We start from the raw sequence: 23,836 nt of genomic DNA on the forward strand, positions 1-23,836 counted from the left end.
TCCAGGGAACCTATGTATTTTGTTTTTAAGATACCATTACCTTCAAATTTCAGTACATGAATAATATTAACAAGCAACATCAAGGTTCAAAGCAGTCGGGACATCAAATCCCTCAAATGCAACGTGTATGTGAGACCATCACAGTACCAGCACTGCTCTTTCTTTCTTCATACCAACTCATTATCATTTGATTTCATCCGTGACTCCTGTTACAACATCCAACGCTATTGTAATCACCATAACACTCCAAATCAAGACGCATATCCGCCATCACAAACACACATATCTATTATGTCTGTACTCAATTACATTCAAATATTTCTCAGACACCCGTGTGCACCACCTCCAAACCCTTAAGCTATTAAAAAGCTGAAAATTGGCTGGAATCACCCATCTCTCCAGATCGTCGGCACGGCGCACCCTACATCGTTTGAAAAGAGGGTCGCGGAGGTCATGTCTGGGCAGGTCTCGAGGGGCAGATGGGACGAGTCTGGAGGGCACGTCTGAATGGTCCTCGGTCCAGTCCCTATAGCAACAGCCAGGCCCGCAGTGAGTCTCAGACTGGGCCTCCTGACAGATGCACATAATTAATGTGATTATATAGATATGTCAACCCTGTCACCCTTCACTTCATTAAGCCAGACACGACTTCCAGACGTGTCATCGCCCTGCTTGTCATGGGAAAATATATATACGTCTGAGTTTGAGATGAGACGTTGGTGGGACGGAGGGTCTGGGTGGCGAGACTGGATAATGCAGACTTGCTTGTGAATACCTAACTAAGGTCCACCTTCATTGCATTTTTGTACTAAGGAGTGTAAAGAAAATGATCACGGAAGAATTATGAATTTACATCTCAAATGTGCTCACAAAAATACTACACACTCATGCAAAGGGTGTTCTTACTAAAGAATGTAGAAGAAAATTTGTGTTAACTGAAGTGAAGTGGCAAAATTTGTTCAAATCATCCATTTTCAAACATATCAGCTTATCACAAATAGTGACCATGTGACCTCACATCAGTGCTGGGGTAAGTTCTGACTGGAAGTCTGATATTGTCAGATAGGAATCGTGTCATCTTTCAGACTAAACTCTAGAACATATGACATGTAAAGACAAATGGGCTGAGCTGATGTGTTTTAAAAACGTTTTGGATGTTTATATTTTGCATGCTATTGTGTCTAAAAAATGAGAGGCAAAAACACACCAGACAAATGTTTTGCATATCAATAGAATAGAATCAAGCACCGGTTTGTGAGTTTTCCCAACAATTTATTGGTTTCTAAGAATTAGCCTTGCTAAATTATTTAGTAGTGATAATGATGAATTTAAGCATTTTATGTGCATCTTAATAAAATATTCAAATTAGCCAATACAATTAATCCCAAATGAGTATATTTAGTATCCCGTCAAATCATAAAAAGATTTAGACAAAAGGTTTACCCCAAAATAAAAAAGTTTCTTCACAATATATTCACTCTTGTGTTCAAATCCTGTATATGACTCTTTCTTTAACGTAACACAGAAGAAGATATTTTGAGAAATGTTTGTGGTTTGGTGTACATACATACAGTAGAAGTCAATGAGGGTCGATGTTGTTTGTCTATCAACATCCTTCAAAATATCTTCTTTTGTGTTCTGCAGAAGAATGAAAGTCACCGGTTTGGAATGACATGAGGGTGAATAAATAATGAAAGAACATTCATTTCTGGATGAGATATTCCATTCAATCGTAATAGAAACAAGACTCGTGTTCCTTTTTTAAAATAATTTATTATTAGTAATCAAATGAAATGTTGATTGACACTAGTAAATGAATAAATAAATCTGAACATAGTCAGTAAAACATTGTTAAGCTTGTTTTAAGACTGCAATTCGAAACTAAATTAAATCCCTGATGACTTCCTCGGACAGTAGTTTGGCAGCTAATGTAGTGAACAGAACAAATGAAACAAAAATGAAACACAAAGAAAAATGTCAAGCACCGCAAAAGTCATCGGCTATATAGCGAAAGCGGTATTTAAAATACACAGTAAGGCAACATACAAAATGAACTTAAATCTTCATTTGTTTGACTGCAGCGCTCAAGAATTTTGCACTTGCTGGTGAAAGAAACACTATTACGCATCCCTGAGTTCACAGGTCCTCAGAACTGCATCATGATGCAAAGATTGCCATAGTTGGATACTACTGTGATTATGCAAATGAGGCATATTGACCAATTGTGGATCGGTTTAGATCAGTTTCAAATGTTATAGTAACAAAAATGTTAGAAACAGCGTATCTACAACTAGCATCTTTGCTTTGATTGTACCAAGTAAATATTTCCCCCTTGTGTACCAGCAATGTGCCAAATCATAACAATAAAGATTACAAAGTACTGTATAGGTTTTGATGATTCAGGCATGAATATTTGTTCTCATGGCACCAAATGGTGTTGCAAGGCAGTTCATGATGATGCTGTGATGCTGCAGTACTTCTATATTTCACAAACTGGACTTAGTGCATAGAATATTCATTTCAGGACACTTTTCAATTGTGCATTAGATACTGATGGAAGTAGATGCCGAACAAGCTGCTGATGAGTTGACAGGCCGCAACCCACCAAGTGAGGAAGGCGAAAATGCCCTTGAAGAAGAGGGGTGTGAAGACCCCGCGTAAGGCAACGAATAATTCGGTCAGGTGGGCGACGGTGGCTTGGATGTCTTCCTCCATGTCTTCCATGTCCTCGTCGTCTTCGAGTCTGGGGGCCGGCGAAGGCGTGACGGGAAGGATTGGAACGGGGGTCACACCTGGGGTCTCTGCTCCGAGCCCCCATGAGAAGTCACCTGAGGAGAAAAGCGATGGAACAGATTAGAACTAGTTTCTGATGCTGATTTATTCCTTAAGATATTGGATGCCGATTGACCGGTGAGACCATGCACTGGTCATCCTCACAATACAAGACTTTTAACAGACCCACCTAAAGATTTGAGCGCCAAGGTTGAGAAAAGTATAAGCAGAATGGGCAAAAGATACTGTAGGGTGACCACTGTCAGGTAGCAGAAAACTCGTGTCACCTGCACACACGTTTGGAAAAACAATCATAACATGAAAACGTAAAAAACCCAGTAACATTGTATTTAAGAATAACTGTAAATAGTACGTAACATTGTGTACTCTGTTAAACTGCCATGTAATGTTTACTTAATGTGAAGTCAAACAATCCTTTGAAATCTTATCTTGCCTTTCTCTGGATGTCAATGGCAGCGATACGCCCCGCCTCTTTCTTCATATGCTCCACCCACTTCTGAGACAGATTTAGGTAGGCCTGCAGGTGGTACCGCGTGAGCATAAGCCGCAGAACACAGAGAACCACAATCGTCCACAGACGCACAGAGTTAAAAGCTGAACTGGACAGCCTGCAAAATGATAAATAAACATTTCTGTTGCAAAATGCTTTAAAACTTCATTCTGTGGTAGAAAAATGGAACAAAATCATAGAAAATATTATATATATATATTATAATGTTCAATTGTGAACTAAATTTGATTGAACATGCTTACAGGGTGATTGAGGTCTTTCCCATGGGGGCGTTGCCAAGGAAGTCTCGAGCAATAGGTTTGATCCACATTACAACAACCACCAGTGGAGACAGAAAACTAATTTGTAACAGGATTCTGGAAAGAAAAAAAATGGATTGTTTTCTTCAGATCCTGGAATTCATCATAACAGCAACTCTCAGTTTACATTAAATAATACTGCAATAAAATCCGCAGTCGCCTTACTGAATGATTGGACGGTCTGCATTCATCTGAACTGCGTCCAGGTGAGTTTGGGCCAATCGAAGTCCGGGGAAAGCGAGGAGAGCTCCAATGAGGGCGCAAATAACAGCCAGACCCAATTTTACGGACAGCTTGGTGAATGGAATTCTGAAATATAAATCCTGAATTTCTGGATGATAACTATATTTGAAGGGTTTATGGCGTCTAACCATCAATGTATTACTTACGACCACTCGTAGCCGTGCTGTTTGGCGAAGACTTCAAAATTGTCAAAGACATTTGTAAAACCTTCAAAAAAAAAAATTGCATGCATTATTATTACAATGATAATAGTTGAAACTAGATATTTAACATCAAAACACCTCTAGGAATATAAAAGCCGGGACATACCGGGCTCGAGACCAAACTCCAGATAGTCTTCTCTCACTACAAGAACCAGCATGGCCACAAGCAGCGATAAGAAGCCAAAAGCCAGACACACCGAACGCTCGCCCCCCTCATCAGAACTGAAGTAGTGGCTCGTGAGAACATACAGGGTCCTCCTGGGAACTTCAGTCAAGACAAATCTACGAAGGAGACTCGAAGCAAACTGTGCAGGCAGTAATGCATGCAAGACTTCCTAAACTGTCCTAAAATGATACAGGTGAAGAACTAAGGGTGGTTTATGGTGAAGGATACAGGCAGAAGAAAACAGTCAGCACACACCAGATGGCAGCGATATTGACCTCCTTGCTGCCGTCCACCACGCTGAAATAGCCTTCGGTGAAAAGGTAGATCCCCGTGGCATACACGGCAAAGTCAATGAGCCACTGATACTCCACAAAGAACCGTAGAACTGTGGGAAAAAGGAAGCAAAGAGAGATAAAAGAATGAGCTGGACCAAGTCTGAAAAAGAGGATATGGAATATATGGGACATGCACACATGGGGAATATATACTGAAAGTCTTACGGTTGGAATTGTGAAGATTATCTACTCCTTAACGTTTCAGATACAGGAACACTAAGCAATTCATATTTTCGTATGGATCATTCAAGACCTACCAAGAGCATCCATGACACCAACAGGAGCACTTTCCAAATGAAGATCGATGTCTTTCGGAACCGTGAGCGGCTTGGGTTCTCCTTGTCCATTTTGTCTCCTGTTAACCAAAAGGGATCAGTGAAATAATAGGTGTACCCCTCCAGTTATCCATGTGGATAAATGTAGTCAAGTTATATATAATGAAACCGACGTAAACCGCTCCAACCTGTCTCGCCTTCCCGTCTTTGGAATTTGCTTTCCTGCAAGAGCACACAGCTCACCCTCAGACGGATGTTTGAACTTGAAAAGACTGAGAAAACAAACAGGACATGACATTAAAAAGGAAACAGGAGCCCGATCACGTTTATCCTTAGTATACGATGTTTATGCATACCTGCCGTTACATAAAAGCCAGCGTGCAAAGGAGAGATGGGGGGCCATCCTTTGCATAATGCTGACCGCCAGCAAGCTCACCACCAACTGAACACCCATCAGCGCCTTGAAGGACAACCACATATAGACATTAAACTATAAAAAATCGATCTTTAGAGGTTTACTATTATTAAGCTTGACTACCAACAGTATCTGCGACACTGGAACTGGAAGAGAATTATATTCTTGAGGGTTTACAAGCAAAAATGTGAAGTGCATGTTTAGATAAAGTTTAATATTTATTCTTAGTTACAAGTATATGTGTTATTTGAGATGTAAAGTGGTTTGGGTCATCATTTTAGGGCTTCTATTATGACAGGCGGATGAACTTCCGGTTGTGAGTGAATCGTTCTCTATGTAAATGGTCACTTTGCGCATCGCGATTTGCGCGACGTTAAATCGTTAACCAGTTACACGACTTCAAAAAACAATACTTTTTATAATGTTAAATGATAGTAGCGATTTAAGTCTCTCTTTAACGCGTTTGATATTTAATTACTAAGGTTGTACTTTTAAAACATCGTGTATTTTCACGTTTATCCCGATGCGTTGTTTCCAAGTGCACTTGTATTTCAAGGCACTTAGTTTGTTCTGCCAACTGAGGTAAGAGACGAAATATTTGTATGTGGGAACAGACAGTATATATTCATAATTTAACAAATGTCACGGCTGAACTGTGATTACTACAGTAAATAAAGTCGTACGTTTGAGGTTGCTGTTTTATTACTACAAACACCAGTTTCAAAGTGCATTAGAAAACAATGGTTAATTTTCGCAAGACTTAAATGTAGTAACATTCAGCGACTCCAGACTGTGGCAGTCACTCAAGATGAGAAAGTCATGCTGTCAAAGTTAGAGCACAGGTGGCGAGTTCAAACCCCCAACCCATTGAGAGACATGCATGGGTAGTTTGCTAACACGCTACAGCTAAACATCCGATATCGCAATATTAATCGACAACTGAGACCCTCTGCAAGGATCGGAGCCGAATCTTTGTCACGGTCACTTTAAAGAGTAACACGTGCGCTACGGATCAAAAATAGACATGCAAAGCCAAACCAGTCCAACACGTCAGACTGAGCTAAGTTACCATTAATGCTAACAAGACAACACCGAGTCCGCAAACAATAAACAACTATATCAGTCGTGTTTAAAGTGCACGTTTAGTCGATTTTAAAGTATCTCCAGTAAACATACTGACCATTTTCGTTTGATGATTTAAATGAATGAGTTTTTCCCATGTAAAGGCGCACTCGTGGTGACACTTCAATGTTCAAACAGCTGAAAGAGTGTTTTGATGACGCCGGCACCGAACGCTCGAACTGATTGGTCCATATCGGCAACGCATGAGACGCGCGGTAAGATTGGTCGAGGAGCGTGAGCGTCTGCGATTTGATTGGCCCCCCGACGCGTAACCGTAAATGTCTTCAGTTTTTCTTCAAGGACAGAAATAACGCGGGTCAGCAGGTGTTACGACAAATGTGAGGTGTTGTGTCAACATAGAGTTGACGTTTTTATCCTCGCATTGTGTGTTTTTATTTTTAAATATTTTAGAAAGAATTGTTGAATCGTATAAGGGATTTCCTGCTGATAATTATTTGGCTACATCAGACGATTAATAGTATAATAAACTGATTAATAGTTCATTACAGTTTAAAGCATTTCTCGGTCTCAGATTCAGATTCAAAACGCGTTATCTACTTTTTGCTTATAGTTGTGACTTTGCACAGATGTGTTTAAATTCCCACTTTTGTTTAAACAAAGTAATGTTTCTACTCAAAACTGACTACATGCATATGAAGAAAAACTTTAACATGTATCCGCATTTACATTGAATCAAAGTTTCTTTAACCACGAACATCAGAATTTTCACATTTGAGAGCATATTACCTTTACCCATTAGTAGGACCAATATGGTTGACTCTCATTTTTTAAATTGCATTGTGTAATGTGTATACACAATTTGAAAAACAAATTTTTGCCCTAAATCAACCTTTGTCACCCTTTATATTTGTCACTTGGTTTTGCAAATGTCTAACCGATAAAAAGTATTAAAAAGTGCTTTTCAACTTATACTTTTTTAATAATGTTGTCAGTGTTTTTCCATTTCATGAAACACTATGCATTTGGACATCCAAGGTTTTAGAAGGACAGCGATGATATTGATATACTGAAACAGCTTTGATCTTAAATCAGTAAATCAGAAGTTCAAATTGTGCTTCAGACTGAATGAGATCCTGTATGCTCAGTGGTATGTTACTCAGTGCTCGAATTGAACCAAGTCTTATTTGGGGTCCCCCTCATAAGACTTTTTTTGGTGGGGGTTAGTCTCGCAATATACTATTGATACAAAATACACAATGTATTTGATACTCATATGCATATCTATATTTAAAACAGGCTTACATAGAAGAGCAGGCATCATTCAATGTCCTGCGCTTAGCATTGCATGAATTTAATCACAATTGTCATCATCATTTTTACTCAAATACAAATATCTGAGGGACCCCCCAAAGTCCATTTTTGCTTCTTGCCAATGCCTTTCGGGGGACCCTGGATACCCCCAGGACCCCTTCAATTCGAGCACTGTTGTTACTCTGTGGGGTTTGAGCCCCATGCTTTTATTAGTTAATTTCTGAGCCTTTAACGTTTTCTTTAAAATACAAAATATGAATTGAACAGAATTCAGTTTGGTCATATAGTCCACTCAAAATGTAAAGGTTCCTGAGAACTATATAATCAGCTTTCTTCAAAGTTAAGTTACTCGGATCCATTAAAGAACCAAAATCATTTTAGGCTGTTTTTGAGATCTCAGGATTTTACAGGTAGTTTCCAAAGAACTACTAACTGTAAAAAAACTGTGGAAATTACAGTATTATTGGTAGTAGTTTGCAGTAACTTACTGTAGATTTACATTTATGCAATTTACTTGCAACAGTTTGTTCAAATAAACATTATACATTAACAAGTCTTTATCTTTACAGAAAAATATATATAATAATGAGAGCCTCATGCAAAGCATTCTGGGAACCAAAATTAGAAAACTAAATCTGTTTCCCAAAATGCTTTGCGGGAGGCAGTTATTTTAAAGTTTTTTTTCTGTAAAGATAAAGATTTTTTAATGTTTAATATTAATTTATCTTTGAACATACTGTTGCCAATAAATTCGATAAATATAAATCTACAGTAAGTTACTGGCAACTTGGTGCAAACTAAACATTTTTACAGTGCAGAATAAAAAGATCTATGTGAAAGATTTGAAGCCATTCTGGTTATCTTGGAGTGCACAATAGTTTATATTTAAAGGACTTTTGAGAACACTTTTACTTTTCCTTTCTCCAAAAATCGGTTCTGTCTTTGTTGGCTGTTGACTGTCTTTGTTGGCCTAAAGAGATTATCAACCAACAAATGCAGAATCATATTGTTATTAATGATAATTTGATATGAGCACATTGAAATTAAATTATAATTTTATGGAACATTGTTTTTCATAAAATATTGTTAAATATTATTGTAAACTTCAATAAAAGTTGTTACCTCCTTTGAAAATAGAATGTAAGGAAGATTTCGACCAGTTGAACTGTTTTCAGCTCAAAGCCTACACGGGCTTTCACACACATGGCTTTTACGCGACTTGCATGATAATTGGTCACACACATTGAAAGAGCTGAGATATGCGCTTGAACTTGACCTTCTGAATTGCGTTGCTAAAAGACGTGAATATGGCCCTTGCACTCTTCTTATATGTGGCAATCAGTCGGCAAGACTAATGTTCAATGCTCATTTCCATAAAATCCAGCCCGTCTCCAATTAAAGGGCTGTGGATGCAGAGGCGAGTCTTTTCCCACGAAACAGCCAGTGTAGGAACATCTCTCCACAACGCTAAAAACTTTGGGTATGTACGTTTAAAATATTTTATCCTCATGCAGGTTTTAGAGATTTTCTGACACTTTCCGTCGCTCACAAAGACAATAAGTAGTTTTTTTTTAATAATTATTTTTTTCTCTTTGAAATTACCAATTTTTAATCATTAAAAACATTCGTTCTTATTGCCAATTATTTTCTTCGAATATGACGTTAATTGTTAAATATGATCGTGTATGACGTCATGTGTGCTTATTAGGCTATTTGTATTCACTATAATATATTTGGCAAATGTTGATTATGTTTTAAACTTCTGCAAGATGAATATTCGTCATAGATATAAAACTTTGAACAACTGTTGTAATTGTGGGTGTTGCGAAGGGACTGTGTGTTTGAAAGGAAACTATATAAAAAATATGAGGAATTTGGTTAATATCTTTATGACTTTCTCCATATAACTTTATTCATCGCTCAAGGTCTGAATGATCGTAGACAATGGGTATTTATTATGGTGTCACGACAAGACATCATTTAACTCACATTTTTGCTCAGACTTTGATTTTGCATTCGACCTTGCGACCTGCAGGTCAATCTGAAACTTCTGTTATTTAAGAACAGGGTCAAGAGCAACCTGTGAGACATAGGCCTACATAGAGATAAACAAGACAGCTTATTATGTATTATGTAATCTTTTTAAATTTTGCTTTTAATTTTTGTTTTACTGGATTGATGTGTCCAACGAATATTAATAGCCTAATATAATTTTCCCGAAGTGTTTTTAACGTCAGTTAAAATGTTTTAATACGTAGGCTACAGGACTTTTTCGCTCGTGCCTTTATGATGATATGAGGAGCACATTTTTACGTCAGCTCTTTATTCAATGTTTTTTACACCTGTCTCGGTGCTGATCTATCTTAAATTGCACTGTATCGCACAATACAATATTTTCTCGTATTGATTGCTATAGACTATTTAACATTTGCGGATAATTGATGTGACACGTTTATAGGCCTAAGCATCATTGTTAGGCTACATACAGTTTTGAGTCATTCACGTAAGTTTTAAACACGTTTATATTTAAGCTACATTTAGGAATTCTGATATGTTAAATGAGGGTAAGTGTAGAGGATGATCAAACTGTTCATAATCTGCTAATAATCTTTACCTATACTCTCTGTCAATTTAAAATGTTTTGATACAATACAGTTATAGCTAATATTTATATAAGGCCTATAAATGTAGCATTGTTTCTAATTAAAGTACAATCATTATCAAGTTTAAGATAATCAAAACCCTTCCAATGATTTTTTCACATCAGCATCATGTTTTTTGTAACATACTATAAAGCAAATTGGTTTCTTTATTAGACTGCATTGTATGGTTCTTTGGTAATTTGACTATTTGTTGCTTAATTTAAGCATTAAAAAAATAAAGAACACTTTGATTCAATTGTTACTGTTTAACTGTAGAGCTCTTTTAGTATTTATTCAGATTCATTTTTTTTAACTAGGGCTGTATGTGGATGTCTGCTGTATTAGAAATCAGATGTTAATCTTTGGACGTTTAACGCAGTAAATATGAATAATAAAAAATACATTTGAAGAATATATTTAAGCACGATTATATATGATATGATATTTAAACATGCTTTAGTCCAAAGAGTACACGTTTGTTTTTTGCATAAGCTTGGTGCGCCTTTACACCAAAGGGTGTCGCTGTTTTCTGGTGTGTTCACTAAAGTCAACACATTCTGACTCAAACCTTAATAAAATTCTCTATCCTATCTAGTCATATCTAATGGCTGAGGTTAAAAAACAGATGGTAAGAATGTATAACAAAACACTTTATCGAATTTATTGTGAATAATTTACTGAATAAGTATACAGGCCTTCGTCGAGCGGTGCAAAATACATAGGCTTATTATAAACATATGAATCGAAGTAAATGTGCTTAGTTGCTAATTTAGTTCAGCAATATTTTTGTAACACGTTCATTCTGTCAACTGTTAATATTTTTGGGAAAATCCAAGAGCTGTCAAGATCCATATACTTTTGATAGACGAATTGAGTGTCTATTTTTAGTCCCGTGTTTCTAAAAGAAGCCTGGAAATGCATAATGACGTCCCGAACCCATCGAGCGCGATTATATTTTACGTAAGACTCTTACAGTTCTATGACGTCAACAGGAAACCAGCCACGTATTCTGAACCTGACTCGTCAGCCAGATTCCCCCTCAGCAGGAGAATCGCATACACCTTCATTACCAAATCTCACATCTCTCTGAGACGCAGTGGAACATGTTTCTGTGGATTTAGGCTCAATAGGCTATGCGCAAAACGTGATCAAAGGAAATTTACGCGCGTGACTCTTTAAGCATGGCGTCCTTGTCTTTTGACCTGCACTGCACACACACGTTTCAATGTTGTGAGGAATGTGTGTTTTTGTGTATTGACGGTACAGGAATCTTAATCTGTCATCATGTGAAATGCAGATGCTGGTTCTCCACAAGGTGTTAGCAAGCTTCGTACATCTTTCTGTTTAAAATCTGAGTTTATAAAGCATATAAATTGCGTTTATGTAAGTAAAAAAAAAGTATATCTAACCAAAACGAGCAAATCTATTTTTTATTATGCAAATATGCCAACCTTGGGAGCGAGATCAGATGGGCGTTACTCTTAATGGATCATGCACGTGGAACAATAACTCATCAATTCACAACTAGACGCTGTTTGGGCGCGAGCTGCTTGAGTTTCTGCGCACGTCCCCTGCACGCCGGGCTCGCGTTGAGATCCACTAAAGACTTGGTACCAGTCTTCCGGAATAGGAAAACTGGATACATGGCAGATATCAAGAGAACGGAGTTGTAATTTGCTAACGCAGTTTTAGATCAGTTTGTAAAGAAAAATACTGTTTAATGCATGGAAGTACACAGCATTTGTGGATGTGCTTATATGCAGTTTCAGAAGAAAAGTTACACATTCTTTACCACCAAATGCACTGCGACTGGTACCTTTACGGGTTTAACATTTGGATTCGATTCTGTGATGTGATGGATCGTCCCAAACTTGCTTAGTGAGTATCGTAATTTAAATTGACGTATGGAGCAGCAATACAGTTTAACTCGTTTTGCGTAAAATAGCCTAAAAAAGATTAATAGTCTAATGTTTTCTTTGAGCATTTGCTAATACTTTCTAATTCTTATGTTTTGTTTAGAGGGGAAAATTTTCATTTGTCAGAGTTAATGTAGCGTATTTTAACTAAATCATCTTTTGAGCGTCGTGTGAAGTGATCATTAGGCGAGCCTGGGGAGCAAACAGTTGTGCGATTGTTAGAGGAGCCTGGGAAAATGTTCCGGGGTCTGGGAGGTGGAGTGTATTGACGCCAGACCCTCTTGTTAAAAAGACTTCTGCGCTCCCAGACGTTATTGTCATGATAATGAGCAGCCCGCACGTTGTTGAACTTGATGTTGACTTCTTTCTTAGGGCTGAATTTCTCTCAGACGCTTGTTTGTGGGAAAATCTTCTCCGGGGCTACAGTGTGAAATTAATTAATCAGGCTTTTGGAGAGGCCAACAATAGAGACCAAGAGGAACCCTGGAACCCCACAAAAGGCCCCAAATCTTTTTTTCTCGACTATTATACCCAGTCCCAACACATTGATGGATACAACTATTTAAGAATTTATTTAATGTCAGATACACTTATATATTTATTTACTCAGTGATTTTTTTTAATAAACAAATGAATATCTTTTAATGTAATTTATGCCTGAAAATGAAGTGGTGTATGGAGAAGTTTTTGAAGATACGGTTGTATTAAGGTGTGTGTGTGTATGAGAGAGAGAGAGAAAGAGAGAGAGAGAGAGAGAGAGAGAGAGTGTAAGACACGTGCGTTTGCTCTTCACAGGCTTCTTTGTAAACTCCAGCCGCTTCTGTGCTTCATCCCAAAACATTATGATAAGATGTGATTTTAATAGTCTGGTAATACCCCTTTTATTTCCAAATTATTTCAGCTTCAGGTACATGTTTTAATAAAAAAAAACATTTAATCTCTATATGTACAAAATCTAAATAAATATACCAGCGTCAATAGTTGACCAAGGAAGGCCCATGTGTTCATTTGTTCTGATTATATACTATTTCAAAATATATCTCTTATTTTGCAGGTATATAAAAAATAAAAGATCATCACGCACTGCAAAACAGGTAAGATTTGTCAAGATTTGGCAGATATTTAATTGTTTTGTGCTACACAGCAATGTTGAAATTTCTAATGTATAAGTTAAAATGTACAATAATATTTAAAAAATATTAAGTTGAATATTTAGAATTTACATTAAAGCTTTGTAAACGTTTGTAGTAGAATTTTCACTTAATAATGTAAACCAACATTTAATATATGAATAAAACACTTCAGCCACTAACATTCACATTTCGGCTGCTAAATCTGATTTACCAGATTCAGATGTATAACATTTAGAGTTTCAGTATATGTTGAAAAATATAGAAGTCCAGACAATAAATAATTGAAAAATGAATGGTATTAAACGAGATTCCTTCTGTTTTGTCTTGTTAAATTGTTTATCGAAACAATATGCGAATTTCGAAAAAACATAGGAATCTTCAATAGACTATGTCACATATATTTTTTATTTTGTGTTCATTTAGATAACTTTGCCTCTTGGTGTCCAATAAAACACAATATCAATCTAACAAGTTACATGAAGTAGCTGTTTCTATTTTACTAGATGTTTTCTATTTTATTTAGTAAGTCATTTAATGTAAATACGACTCTGGGAAGATGGGAAATTGATGTATAGGCCTATTCAATTTGTGAAACACGTGTTTGTGATAGCTACTGTATGTAAGAACTTTAGCGGTGCTGAATTTCAGGACCAAGGACAGTTCTCTTCTACCTGTTTGCTTCCCTAAATTTGAGTGAGCTTTTAGATATCTCAGATCACAAAGCATACTGCAAATTACACCTCAATGCATTGTAATTCTCATAATTTACTGTACCTTTTTATTTATTAAAAAAGTAAACGATTAGGTAAGAGGAACGACACTTGATCAAATACAGTAATACAAAATCCTAAATGAAACAATCTAAAAATAAAATAATGGAAAAGTATTCAATGCAAAAATAAGTATATAGCCTGCATTTATACTGTATAGCTTAAGCATGGTGAGAAACTCATTATTGGAGCAGGACATGACGCAAAGGGCGGTAGAATCATGTGTAGGTGTGTTTGTGACAGAGGGCGGGGACTGGCCAAATTTGAGATGGAAGGTGTGAGGTGCAAGACACAGAGCTCTCATAGATCCACATTTATTACTCCTAGGTGTGGTATTAAAATAAATGTGAGGTTAATGTCAGAATAAAACTGGACATTTGAAAGTTTGATTATTCAATGTTTATTTTCAAAAGTCTTAGTAGCAAGGTTTAGTTGTTAAAGTCTGAATTGTGGGTGCAAAAGAATGGGATAACAATTAGCAAGCTGTAAGTTAAAACAAAATATACGAGATACACGGAAGCTTTTTATAAAGATTAATTAAAACAAACATAGTTAAATAGCATAAATTTAGATTCTGTTTAATTTAAACAATGTCACTTTTTTGTGTTTTTTCACTTTGATTGTTAAATTATAACACATGTCATTAGTCTTTCGTATCAAACTGCTTTCGCGCGTGCACAGGCAATGTATTCTGCATGATTAATTTTCTCTCTGATAGTGCGTGAAAAAGTGTAATAGACAAATCTCAGTTTGCTATATAACTGCACCAATACAACAACCTAAACATTTTAGTTAAACAATGCAATTGACTACCGCTAGAACAAAACAACGTAGGCTATTCAAAGCATATAGTTAAACACTTATTGTTTCACTTTTATACCCTGCGAGGTTTAAATAATTTGTGACTCTGCCTGTGAAAACCAGCTATACAGTCATTTTTTGTAATTCACTGTTTCTTCGGTAATTCTACAGTAAAGAACATTTTGTGAAAATATTCAATGTATTATATGATTTAATATTATGACCATGTAAAATTTGAAATAATGAATTGCATGACTGTAATCAAACTTTGCTCATAAGATTTTGAGACTCTTTCATGCACAGTCAGGGTCGTATTTTAGTAAATCACTTTTATTTTTGAACAAACATTATTTGATATAACTCAGTCAATTGGAATGCAAGAGACTTTATTAGAGACACATTTCCAAGACCAACTTTACACTGTTGTGAATATTTAAAATGATTGTATTAAAATTGATAGCATTAATAGCTATTGCTTTTGCAGATCTTTCTTAAAGTTAAGCAATGGGATTTTTAAGTCTAGTGTTTTTTCTCTGGCTAAAAACATTGAGTTTTCTTTTGCTTCTTGAAGTCAAATTTTCGTCAAATTAACTAGTAGGTATAACTGTACAGGTTTTATTAATGCTCAAACAGCGTTAACCCGTAGTTGCAAAAATTTCAACCACAAGGACATTGACACTTCTGAACTGTTTCTGAATTTTAATTTTGCAATTTATCAATATCTATTTTCGATATATCTCGTTTCTCACATTTCGCTTTTGCACAAGCTTGCAAGAGCGTATTTGACATTCATAAGAAAAACTGTCTTTCCTTAAATTGAAATACAGATCCATAATTGCACATCAGCCGACATGTTCAGTTATTGCTTTGCATGATGTTACTTTGCCCCTCCCGAAATATCATCTCGTTTTTGCTAATGGAACATTCCACGTTTTACATGGAGAAACCGGGAGATCCCATTTTCACATGAACTGGGGAATATATTTTAAGAAGGACAGGCCCATGGTCGTGTGTGTGTGAGATGTCTGCATGTATGATTGAACACTTGTATTAATAATAATAATAATTGTTATTATTTTAAGGAACCTTTAAGTGGCGTCAGAATTTGTATGAAATATTTATATTTTTCCAAAACTGCTTTGTCTTTCTTAGGCCTTCACGCTTTACAGAATACCCTTGAATAATTGTATTTTTATGGCTCACTCTCTTGCTTTCCACCTGATTTTCAAATATACAATACGAGGATATGTTCAGTATGTGACCAGCCTTCACATTAAATCTCAAATCTAACGTGCGTCTCCATATGAAAATATTGAAAAGGATGCTCTCGCGCACTATACGAGTTTCATGTTTAACATTAAAACAAACGAATATGCGATGTCAATAAACCTTTTATTTGGCGACAACAGCAACATGCACTTTTACTGTGCACCATGACTTAATATCCTGCGCCTGAAGAACCAGAAACACCAGAAACTGGATTTAAACTGGTTGAGGTTTTTATAATATGCATTGTATAAATATTATCATTCTATGTATACAATAGACAGAGAAAGGCATATTTGAATTAATTTAAAACGAAGTTTATCAACGCAACACTGTATTTGCTAGCATTTGCACACATATTTTTAATTAGGCCTAAATGTCTTTTCCGAAGAGACGTGCCACGAGAAATGCATAAGGAATAAAGCTAGTGAATAATTGGATTAACGTTTGTGTATTGTCAGCTTCTATACATGCATGTAGGCTAAATGTAGACTGGTATTATATTTATTTATGTAAGTTTTATGGTAGGCCAATCTTTAAAACAATAGCTTATAATTTACGCGTAGTTTTGCAGTTTAGTTTTAAAAATCATTTAGCTTATAATGGTGAGAACAGTGTTCGGTCACGGACTCGTCTCAGGGTGTCTCAGTCCTGTTCAGTCATGTGTATCAATAAGCATTAATGGTTAATGCTGGTGACATCACAGTTGTGTTGGCGGTGTGACCCCCGTGGCCCTGCCCAGAGGAGCCCCTCACTTCAGTCTTCTACCGTTCGCCTCTTCAGTGCTGTCGGAGCCTTGCGCTTACTCGTGCTTGCTTTGTAGCTGGAGGATTTTACCCCAAAATATTTTATTTTATTTTGAAAGGCTTTCCGTTAGTATATTAATCGCCAATGCATCGAAAAGACACTGTAAATCTCGATGCGACATTGACTGAGGCTTTTTGCCAATGCTGTCGTTAGAATGAAAAGGATGTTTGATTTCGTTTTTGAGCAAGTGCACATTTGGGACAAAACATTAAGAGATGTACTTTGTGAAAATGGACGTGAATTGGATTTGTGAGTATTTCTTTTTGTGGCATTTGACCCTCATTGTTTGAGAGTTATACCATTTATCTGTTGTTGAAGCTTAACTTTGTTTAATCCTTGTGTGCAGATTTCGTTTTTATTTGATGTGTAAAGTCGTTTTATTTTGTATATTTATTATTTCAAAGTTAACTCCGTTGCTTATGGAACTCTATCTTAAGCAAGTCTATAAACTACAGCCTGGGATGTTCTCATTGATTTCGCTGTGGACGTATATACGTAAAATATAATAGAATATAAATTATAAGGATCATATTTGGCTCAAACTTTTATTTTTATTTTTAAAGTTTAATTGCTTTTCTTTTAGATGCAATTCTGGAAGATGTTATCAGTTACAAATTAAAATGGCAGAGCAGGATTGATGCAACTCTAGTTCATAAACATTTTGTAAATACTATTTCAGCTTTTGAAAAACTTGTGGTGTTTTAAATCGGTTTAGAGTTCCAGTGTAGGCCTATTAATAAACTGACAACCTAAATATTGTTATATCTGCCCTATCGAGGGTATGGATACCGTGCGTAATTCTGCTTTAGATTTTTCACTGAACCCCACTAAATTATTCTTTAGAAAGAGTTTTTTTCTTTTAATCGTTGAAATGAAATGGAGAAAGTGGTAGATATTTTAACAAGTGCTTTGAGACTGACAGCATGCCATATACAAATGGCAACAAAGAAGTGTATGGACATACGGAGCTCAATTTTGGAGATTTCATAAGCTCTGTTTGTTTCATTTATTTACGCACTATGGTCGTTGACAGTTTTACGGTGTACGTAGATTTTAGGGCCCCATTTGAACGTTGTGATCCCTTATGTTGCCAGGCCAACATCAAATAAAAGACGTGCCAGTCGCATACAACTGAAAGTGCGTTTAAAATGATTGTGATATAGCGGACCTCGAAATGCACAAAGTGCGCATTTAGACCCTAAAATGTACATACAAATCTCCACAAATGCAGACAGCGAATTTAGCCCACGTGTTAGTGAGTGAGTGTTTGTGTGTGTGTGTGTAAGTGAGCGAGTGCGACTGTATCGGAGCCTCTCTCACACACAGCAGCAGCAAATGCAATAGCTCCATGTGACCACAACTGAAGCTGCATCTGCGTACGCGGCGGTCCCTTTAAGAAACACGGGTTAGTTTTTCTCTTTGGTTATCTAGCTGTATGAGTTTATGTGATATCATAAAGCTAGAGAACCGAAAGTATAAACTAATCCAAAAGACTTCGGAGCGCTTCGCGTGGGAAGAGATGGGATCAAGCCGAAAGATGGGGGGATCTGAAGCGCCGGGGTATGGGAAGACGGAGATGTCCGCTACAAAGAGCATCCACTCCGGTAGGCGTGCAGGTCGCGTTGTGCTGATGGTTTTTAATGGTCTGGTTGGCTTGGAATGGGTAAAGCTATGTGAAGAAGATGGATTTTAATCGCTTCGTTCGGTCATGCTGGAATCTGCCTCCGGCTACACAGAGATGCTTTAGTGCGTTAGTGCATTGGGAGCAGGCTGACACGGAGAGCTCCTCTGTATCCTGAGTGAAATAGGCTTGTATTCAGTCTGAAGTGTGTTTGTGCAACATTCCAACATAGAGGTGATGATGATGTTGGTGTATGAATTCGGGATGACAGGAATCGGTTAATGGAGGTGTTTCATCCGATTGGTCAGACCGTGTGCGTCACGTGGTCATCATATAATATGAGAACGCGTAGTCAAACCTTGGAGGTGTGTGTGTGTGTGGATCGACTGTCTTTTTGTCGTTTTACACTACCATAACTGGGAATTAATGTGTAATTTGTGTTTTTATTGAGTAGCCAAATTTGTAGAATATTTTCTGTAAGGTTTTTTGACTATACAAAAGGGTGACGAAAGGGATAAGACTGACGTCCTCTTTGTACACCTGTCAGTAGTTAAACCAACCTTGCGAAATAATTTACATAATCTGTTTTCAATTAATTTTTTATATTACATTCAAATGTGAGAGTTATTGCCTTTTTGGAGATTTTTGGTTTCATGGTTACATCATTTGTGGCATGGTTGAGGTCACAATGCCATCCAAAACAGGCTTCTAATGACATCATTCTGTGACACATGCAGGCGTTGTGAGTGCACAAACCATCATTTTATGTCATTTCAAAATATAAGGAATCTTAGACCATATTTAACTGTAAAGGCCCATTCGTCTGATAACCGTTTTATATGCTGTATAGGCCTGTCTAGTTATTGTTTCATGGTGCCTTATATTTTTAGAACTGTATATGTCTCAAAGTTGCTGTCATTTATTCATCTCAGCCTCATAGCGGTACATCACACATGCTCAATTTTAAGTCTGTTTTTAATAAATACAAGTTAAAAGAAATCTTTGACATTGGGTTTTTGTGTGAGTCACAATCTGACCAGTCATTAAATCTTTGCAAGTCATTCACAATATGAAACTATCTATATAATACAACTTAAGTATTCTCACACATGACACAAAAATAGATAGTTGGTTGAGGGCATTTATATTCATGCATCAGATGCTGTTATCCAAAGCGGCTCGCAATGCATTTAAGGTGAATTTTTTATTTAGGATGATTATCTGTATTTGTTTGCAGTATCAGTACACAGTATTTGTGTAAGCGGTAAACCATTGCTTTAGTTTCATGTGTCCAAGTTCAAGTCATGAGATTTGTAAATTTATGGGAGTGGGCACAGATATGTAATTGATGCATGACACATTGAGTCTGAGTTGCAGTGAGGGGCCTGTCTGAGAGGCACCCCAGACATTTTCCCACATTAATATGTGTCTGGTCCTGTGTTAGGGGCCCCAGCAGATGGAGTCTTGTTTTAGCACCTGGCATATGCAGCACGTCCATTGTCTGTCTCTAATACTAATCTGAATTAAATGTAACCAACCAATCTGAATTTCACTTCAGATTAAAATATGCATCCAGTATGGCGGGAAGCCTACGTCGTTAATTTTAGGAATTGGTTTTTGATTCCTTTTGCATTTATATTTCTTTGAAATATGAGAACTGCCCCTCAATCATCTTTAGAAATAATGTTTTTGTGTTTCTGAATTTATTATGCGCTTATTTATATGTGTATAGTGTGTTTTGTGCATTATTGTACAATATCTAAATGTTGTTTTAGAAGGCCTTTAGATTTGCTACTGTGGTAGTTTGATTCTCTTAGGACTCAGAGTGGCCATAAATTAATGCTTTTGAGGGGGTTTTAGCTTGAATATTTGAGGCTGCTTTTGGACAACATGCATATGTTGACACGGTTAATTTACAGTCAGGCAAGAGCTAATAAAATTTATTCCATTTGCTCTCTTCCTATAAATCGGAAACAGCTATTTCAAAGTTGACTCCTTGCAAGTTCAGCTTGTTTGAGAAATATAATGCACATTATAGGCATGCATTATTCTTCATTTTTGATAGTAGTTGATGCTAAATATTAATAACCAGTGCACACTGTTTTTCTTGCTTTTATTACAGATTTCCACATAGCATAATTCACTGCAGTAGTTATAGAAGCCAAAAACGCAGCACTTCTATGGATGATTTATGTTTGTATTATTAATATTAGTGTCAGTGACATGCTCTATTCTTTAAACAGGTTTAACGCATTTTTAACTATGTTTTGTGTCTGGCTTCACTCGCAGTGTGCTGTCACGAAATTTATTCAAATAGATTAGCCTTCAAACTGCTACTGTTACCCACAATAAAACGGGACGTTTTATCTATTATTATTCAGTTTTCATTTTTACCTCAAAAAGCAAATGTCAATCATTTCTCCCATGAACTTATGAATTCTGAGTGCGGTAGCTTAGCAACGGCCTCCGATCCAAGCAACGAAATGGAAACGAAAATCGTCCTTTATTTGGAGTCTTACATTGGCAGATTTAAAAGGGCCCAGTACATTATATGAAAATAATTTACATAGACGACAGACTCCAGGTTTTTTAAACTCTCTATCTCGAGGGGAGGAATATTAGGCGGGCTAAATGAGCCTGCAGGGCCTTGGTGAAGCGCTGTATCAAAATATTGCTTTGACGTTATTTCCTTCGGGTTATCTAACAACAATCATGGAGGAAAATATGAAATGTCTGCGTAAAACATGGTTTATAAGCATAGTGGCTTAGCTTACAGTATAGGCAAGCTTGAAAATAGCACGTGGAGAAGGCCCCTTTTCCGTTTTACTTCATTTAAAATCATAATGTGCTTTCTAATGTTAAATTGCGTTTTAAGATTTATTTCTTTTATTTACTTGACGTTTCGTAATACTTTGCATAAAATTAATTAAAAGGGAAGACGGTTGTGTTTCAAAATCTAAAGTGCTGCCGCCTATAGCGTTTGACGCAACTCACCTCGCGCTCAGCTGACGTAAAACTAGGTGTCCAAAAATGCTGCCTAAATAGACATCTCCCTGATTTTGGGGACAAAATACGAGCATTCGGTGCAATAAAGGGTAACAGTCGTTTTATTTCTCGTTAGCCTCATAAGACAAGTTCATTCGTTTAACTTTGAACGAGCCATATTGCCTACATTAAGTCACCTGTAATATTAACATTTACATTAAAGGGTGATGGTGACTTTCTGACGTGCATATTGCGCTCTACAGATGTGAATGTTTAAAATACGCTTTAATATGAAGTCGAGTTGCATATGTGTTGCACATTCAAGGTACAGGACGGATATTGTAAGTTAATTCGTGTAGTTTTTATATTCGTGTAGTTTTTATTAACCGGAATAGTTCATATTTAGAAAGAGTTCAAAGAAGAAGAGAAAGTTAATGTACATTATTATATTACTATACTAAAGACAGTCACCCATCTTGCAAATCATTTCTTTTTATTTTATTGTGGAACGCATTAAGCATTTTCTTCATGTACTGGTAGGTTATCGTTGTTCATTATAGAAGCCCAGAGTTTATTATCTGTTTTTTTTTAATATAACCTTTATATAAAGTGTGTGGAAAAACATTATTTTCAAGAATTAGTTTATTAAATCTGTGATCTCAAATACATTTAAAGCCAGGTCTGCTTTGTAGAGATTCAATTCTGATGATTTATTTTGTGTCTTTTTGCATAATAAACTGTGAACTTCAAGCTTTTTCATCTGCTTCTTGTTTGCAAGTTTATTCCTTTGTTTCATGGAGTATTTGAGTATCCAGATGACAAAAATAGCATTGTTGAACTAAAAGGTTGTTCATCAAGCTGCCTCTATATTGAGTTCATACTGTATATAAAAAAGTAAAGATATCTCCTTTTATAGTATAGCTCTATGGATGGTCATCAAGGCATCACACAAAGAAGCAAAACACAAGCAAAATATTACAATCATTATTATGAAACATTCCCCAAAAGCTAAAGCCACAGTCAAATATTATGTAAAGCTACCCGTATTTGAATATCAAAGTGTTTATATTTTCATTCTTGCTTAATTTACTGAGCAGTGACATTCTGTATTCTTTGCAGGAACAAGATGTTGAGGTGCTACACGTCAATGACAAAACTTCGCAATCAAACGAACACGGATCAGGTGAGTGTTGTGGCCCCTAAAGCATATAGGGATGCGCTCTCGATACGACCTTGACTTCCACTTCATGAGGTTGCATGCAGATGTGTTTAACACTAAAATATGTAACAGCTTTTCTGAATACATTACACGACCTGGCAAAGATGGTGGTTTTATTCAAGCACATTATGCACCTAGAATTTAAGTATTAATGTATAGTCTAGCATGCAAGTAATACTTGAACCATATGTTTATTGAATGAACACATGTTATTCATATTTAGAAAATGAGAGTAGAGGTTCTTTGTGCAATGTTTTTTAAGTTAAGTTAAATGTCGAGCTCGGACTGTATTTATATCGGGGGAGCATTTTAGTGTGATAAATTGTTTATGGCGATTGACATAAAAATGTGTTTCTCCCCCCCAAAAAATGCTGGATGGCAAACATAGGAGGGATTACTATGGCAACAGTGTTTGCCCTTTCTCATTGGTGGTAAGGAGTAAAGCAGACTTATGTCACATGACTCCTGTTAGAGCCTTATCCTGCAAGGCATTGGCTTGCGTGTTTCTTTCAAAGCTCAAATATGTGTTTACGTGTTCCCGGGAACAAGGTGAAGACGGTAGTACAGGATTTACAGTAGGACGGCTCCAGCAGGACGTTTATTAATATTTTTTTACGGCTTTTTATATACATCTCTAGGATTTCTGAATTGTCTCCTTGGGTTTTAATGTTTTATAATTTGGGGTCTTCGTTATATAAATCAAATATGAAGTCATAGGCATAGTGTTTCATTTTCAATGGCTTAAAGTTGGTCCGAGGATCATATTTACATTGCAAGGTGTGATTTAAAACGCATGTGGTATTAGTTCATTATGAGTTTTAAACCAAAACGATTGCGATCAGTATGTTTTATATACTGTATATCACAGCATAGACCTTTGGCCACTCACTTTCATACTCTTCTCCATAATGCGCTGATCCAATTTGTTTCCCCACTGTTGCCGGACAAGAGACGGGAAGGCCGTTTGTGTGATCTATATTTTAATTCTTTCGTTCACACCCTTATCCCTTTAAAATATTGCAGGGGTCCTGGTGGCGTGTGT

The 23,836-nt window shown here is 36.5% G+C and overlaps 1 protein-coding gene and 1 long non-coding RNA gene across 3 annotated transcripts in view; one reads left to right on the forward strand and one right to left on the reverse strand.

Moving 5' to 3' along the window:
- Window positions 1-1,753: 1,753 nt before the first annotated feature.
- tmem161a (transmembrane protein 161A) lies at window positions 1,754-6,753 on the reverse strand. Its single transcript, XM_056758941.1, has 12 exons — window positions 6,421-6,753; window positions 5,182-5,285; window positions 5,014-5,097; window positions 4,808-4,905; window positions 4,444-4,600; window positions 4,156-4,307; window positions 3,993-4,053; window positions 3,769-3,912; window positions 3,547-3,660; window positions 3,227-3,401; window positions 2,963-3,059; window positions 1,754-2,828 (listed from the first exon to the last, which is right to left on the reverse strand). Exons 1-12 carry the CDS (start codon window positions 6,421-6,423, stop codon window positions 2,533-2,535), a joined length of 1,485 nt encoding a protein of 494 aa, XP_056614919.1. The 5' UTR covers window positions 6,424-6,753; the 3' UTR covers window positions 1,754-2,532.
- Window positions 6,754-11,764: 5,011 nt separating this feature from the next.
- LOC130430280 (uncharacterized) overlaps window positions 11,765-23,836 on the forward strand; it is a 35,242-nt gene continuing 23,170 nt past the window's right edge. Inside the window, exons 1-3 of one of the 2 annotated variants that reach the window (XR_008907763.1) lie at window positions 11,765-12,154; window positions 13,247-13,286; window positions 22,695-22,758. This is a non-coding gene — a long non-coding RNA (uncharacterized LOC130430280). Of the gene's footprint in view, window positions 12,155-13,246; window positions 13,287-16,937; window positions 17,219-22,694; window positions 22,759-23,836 lie in introns of those variants that run through there. The other variant, XR_008907762.1, reaches the window with a different exon arrangement.

This window comes from Triplophysa dalaica, chromosome 10 (assembly GCF_015846415.1).
Source record: "Triplophysa dalaica isolate WHDGS20190420 chromosome 10, ASM1584641v1, whole genome shotgun sequence".
Lineage (NCBI taxonomy): Eukaryota > Metazoa > Chordata > Actinopteri > Cypriniformes > Nemacheilidae > Triplophysa > Triplophysa dalaica.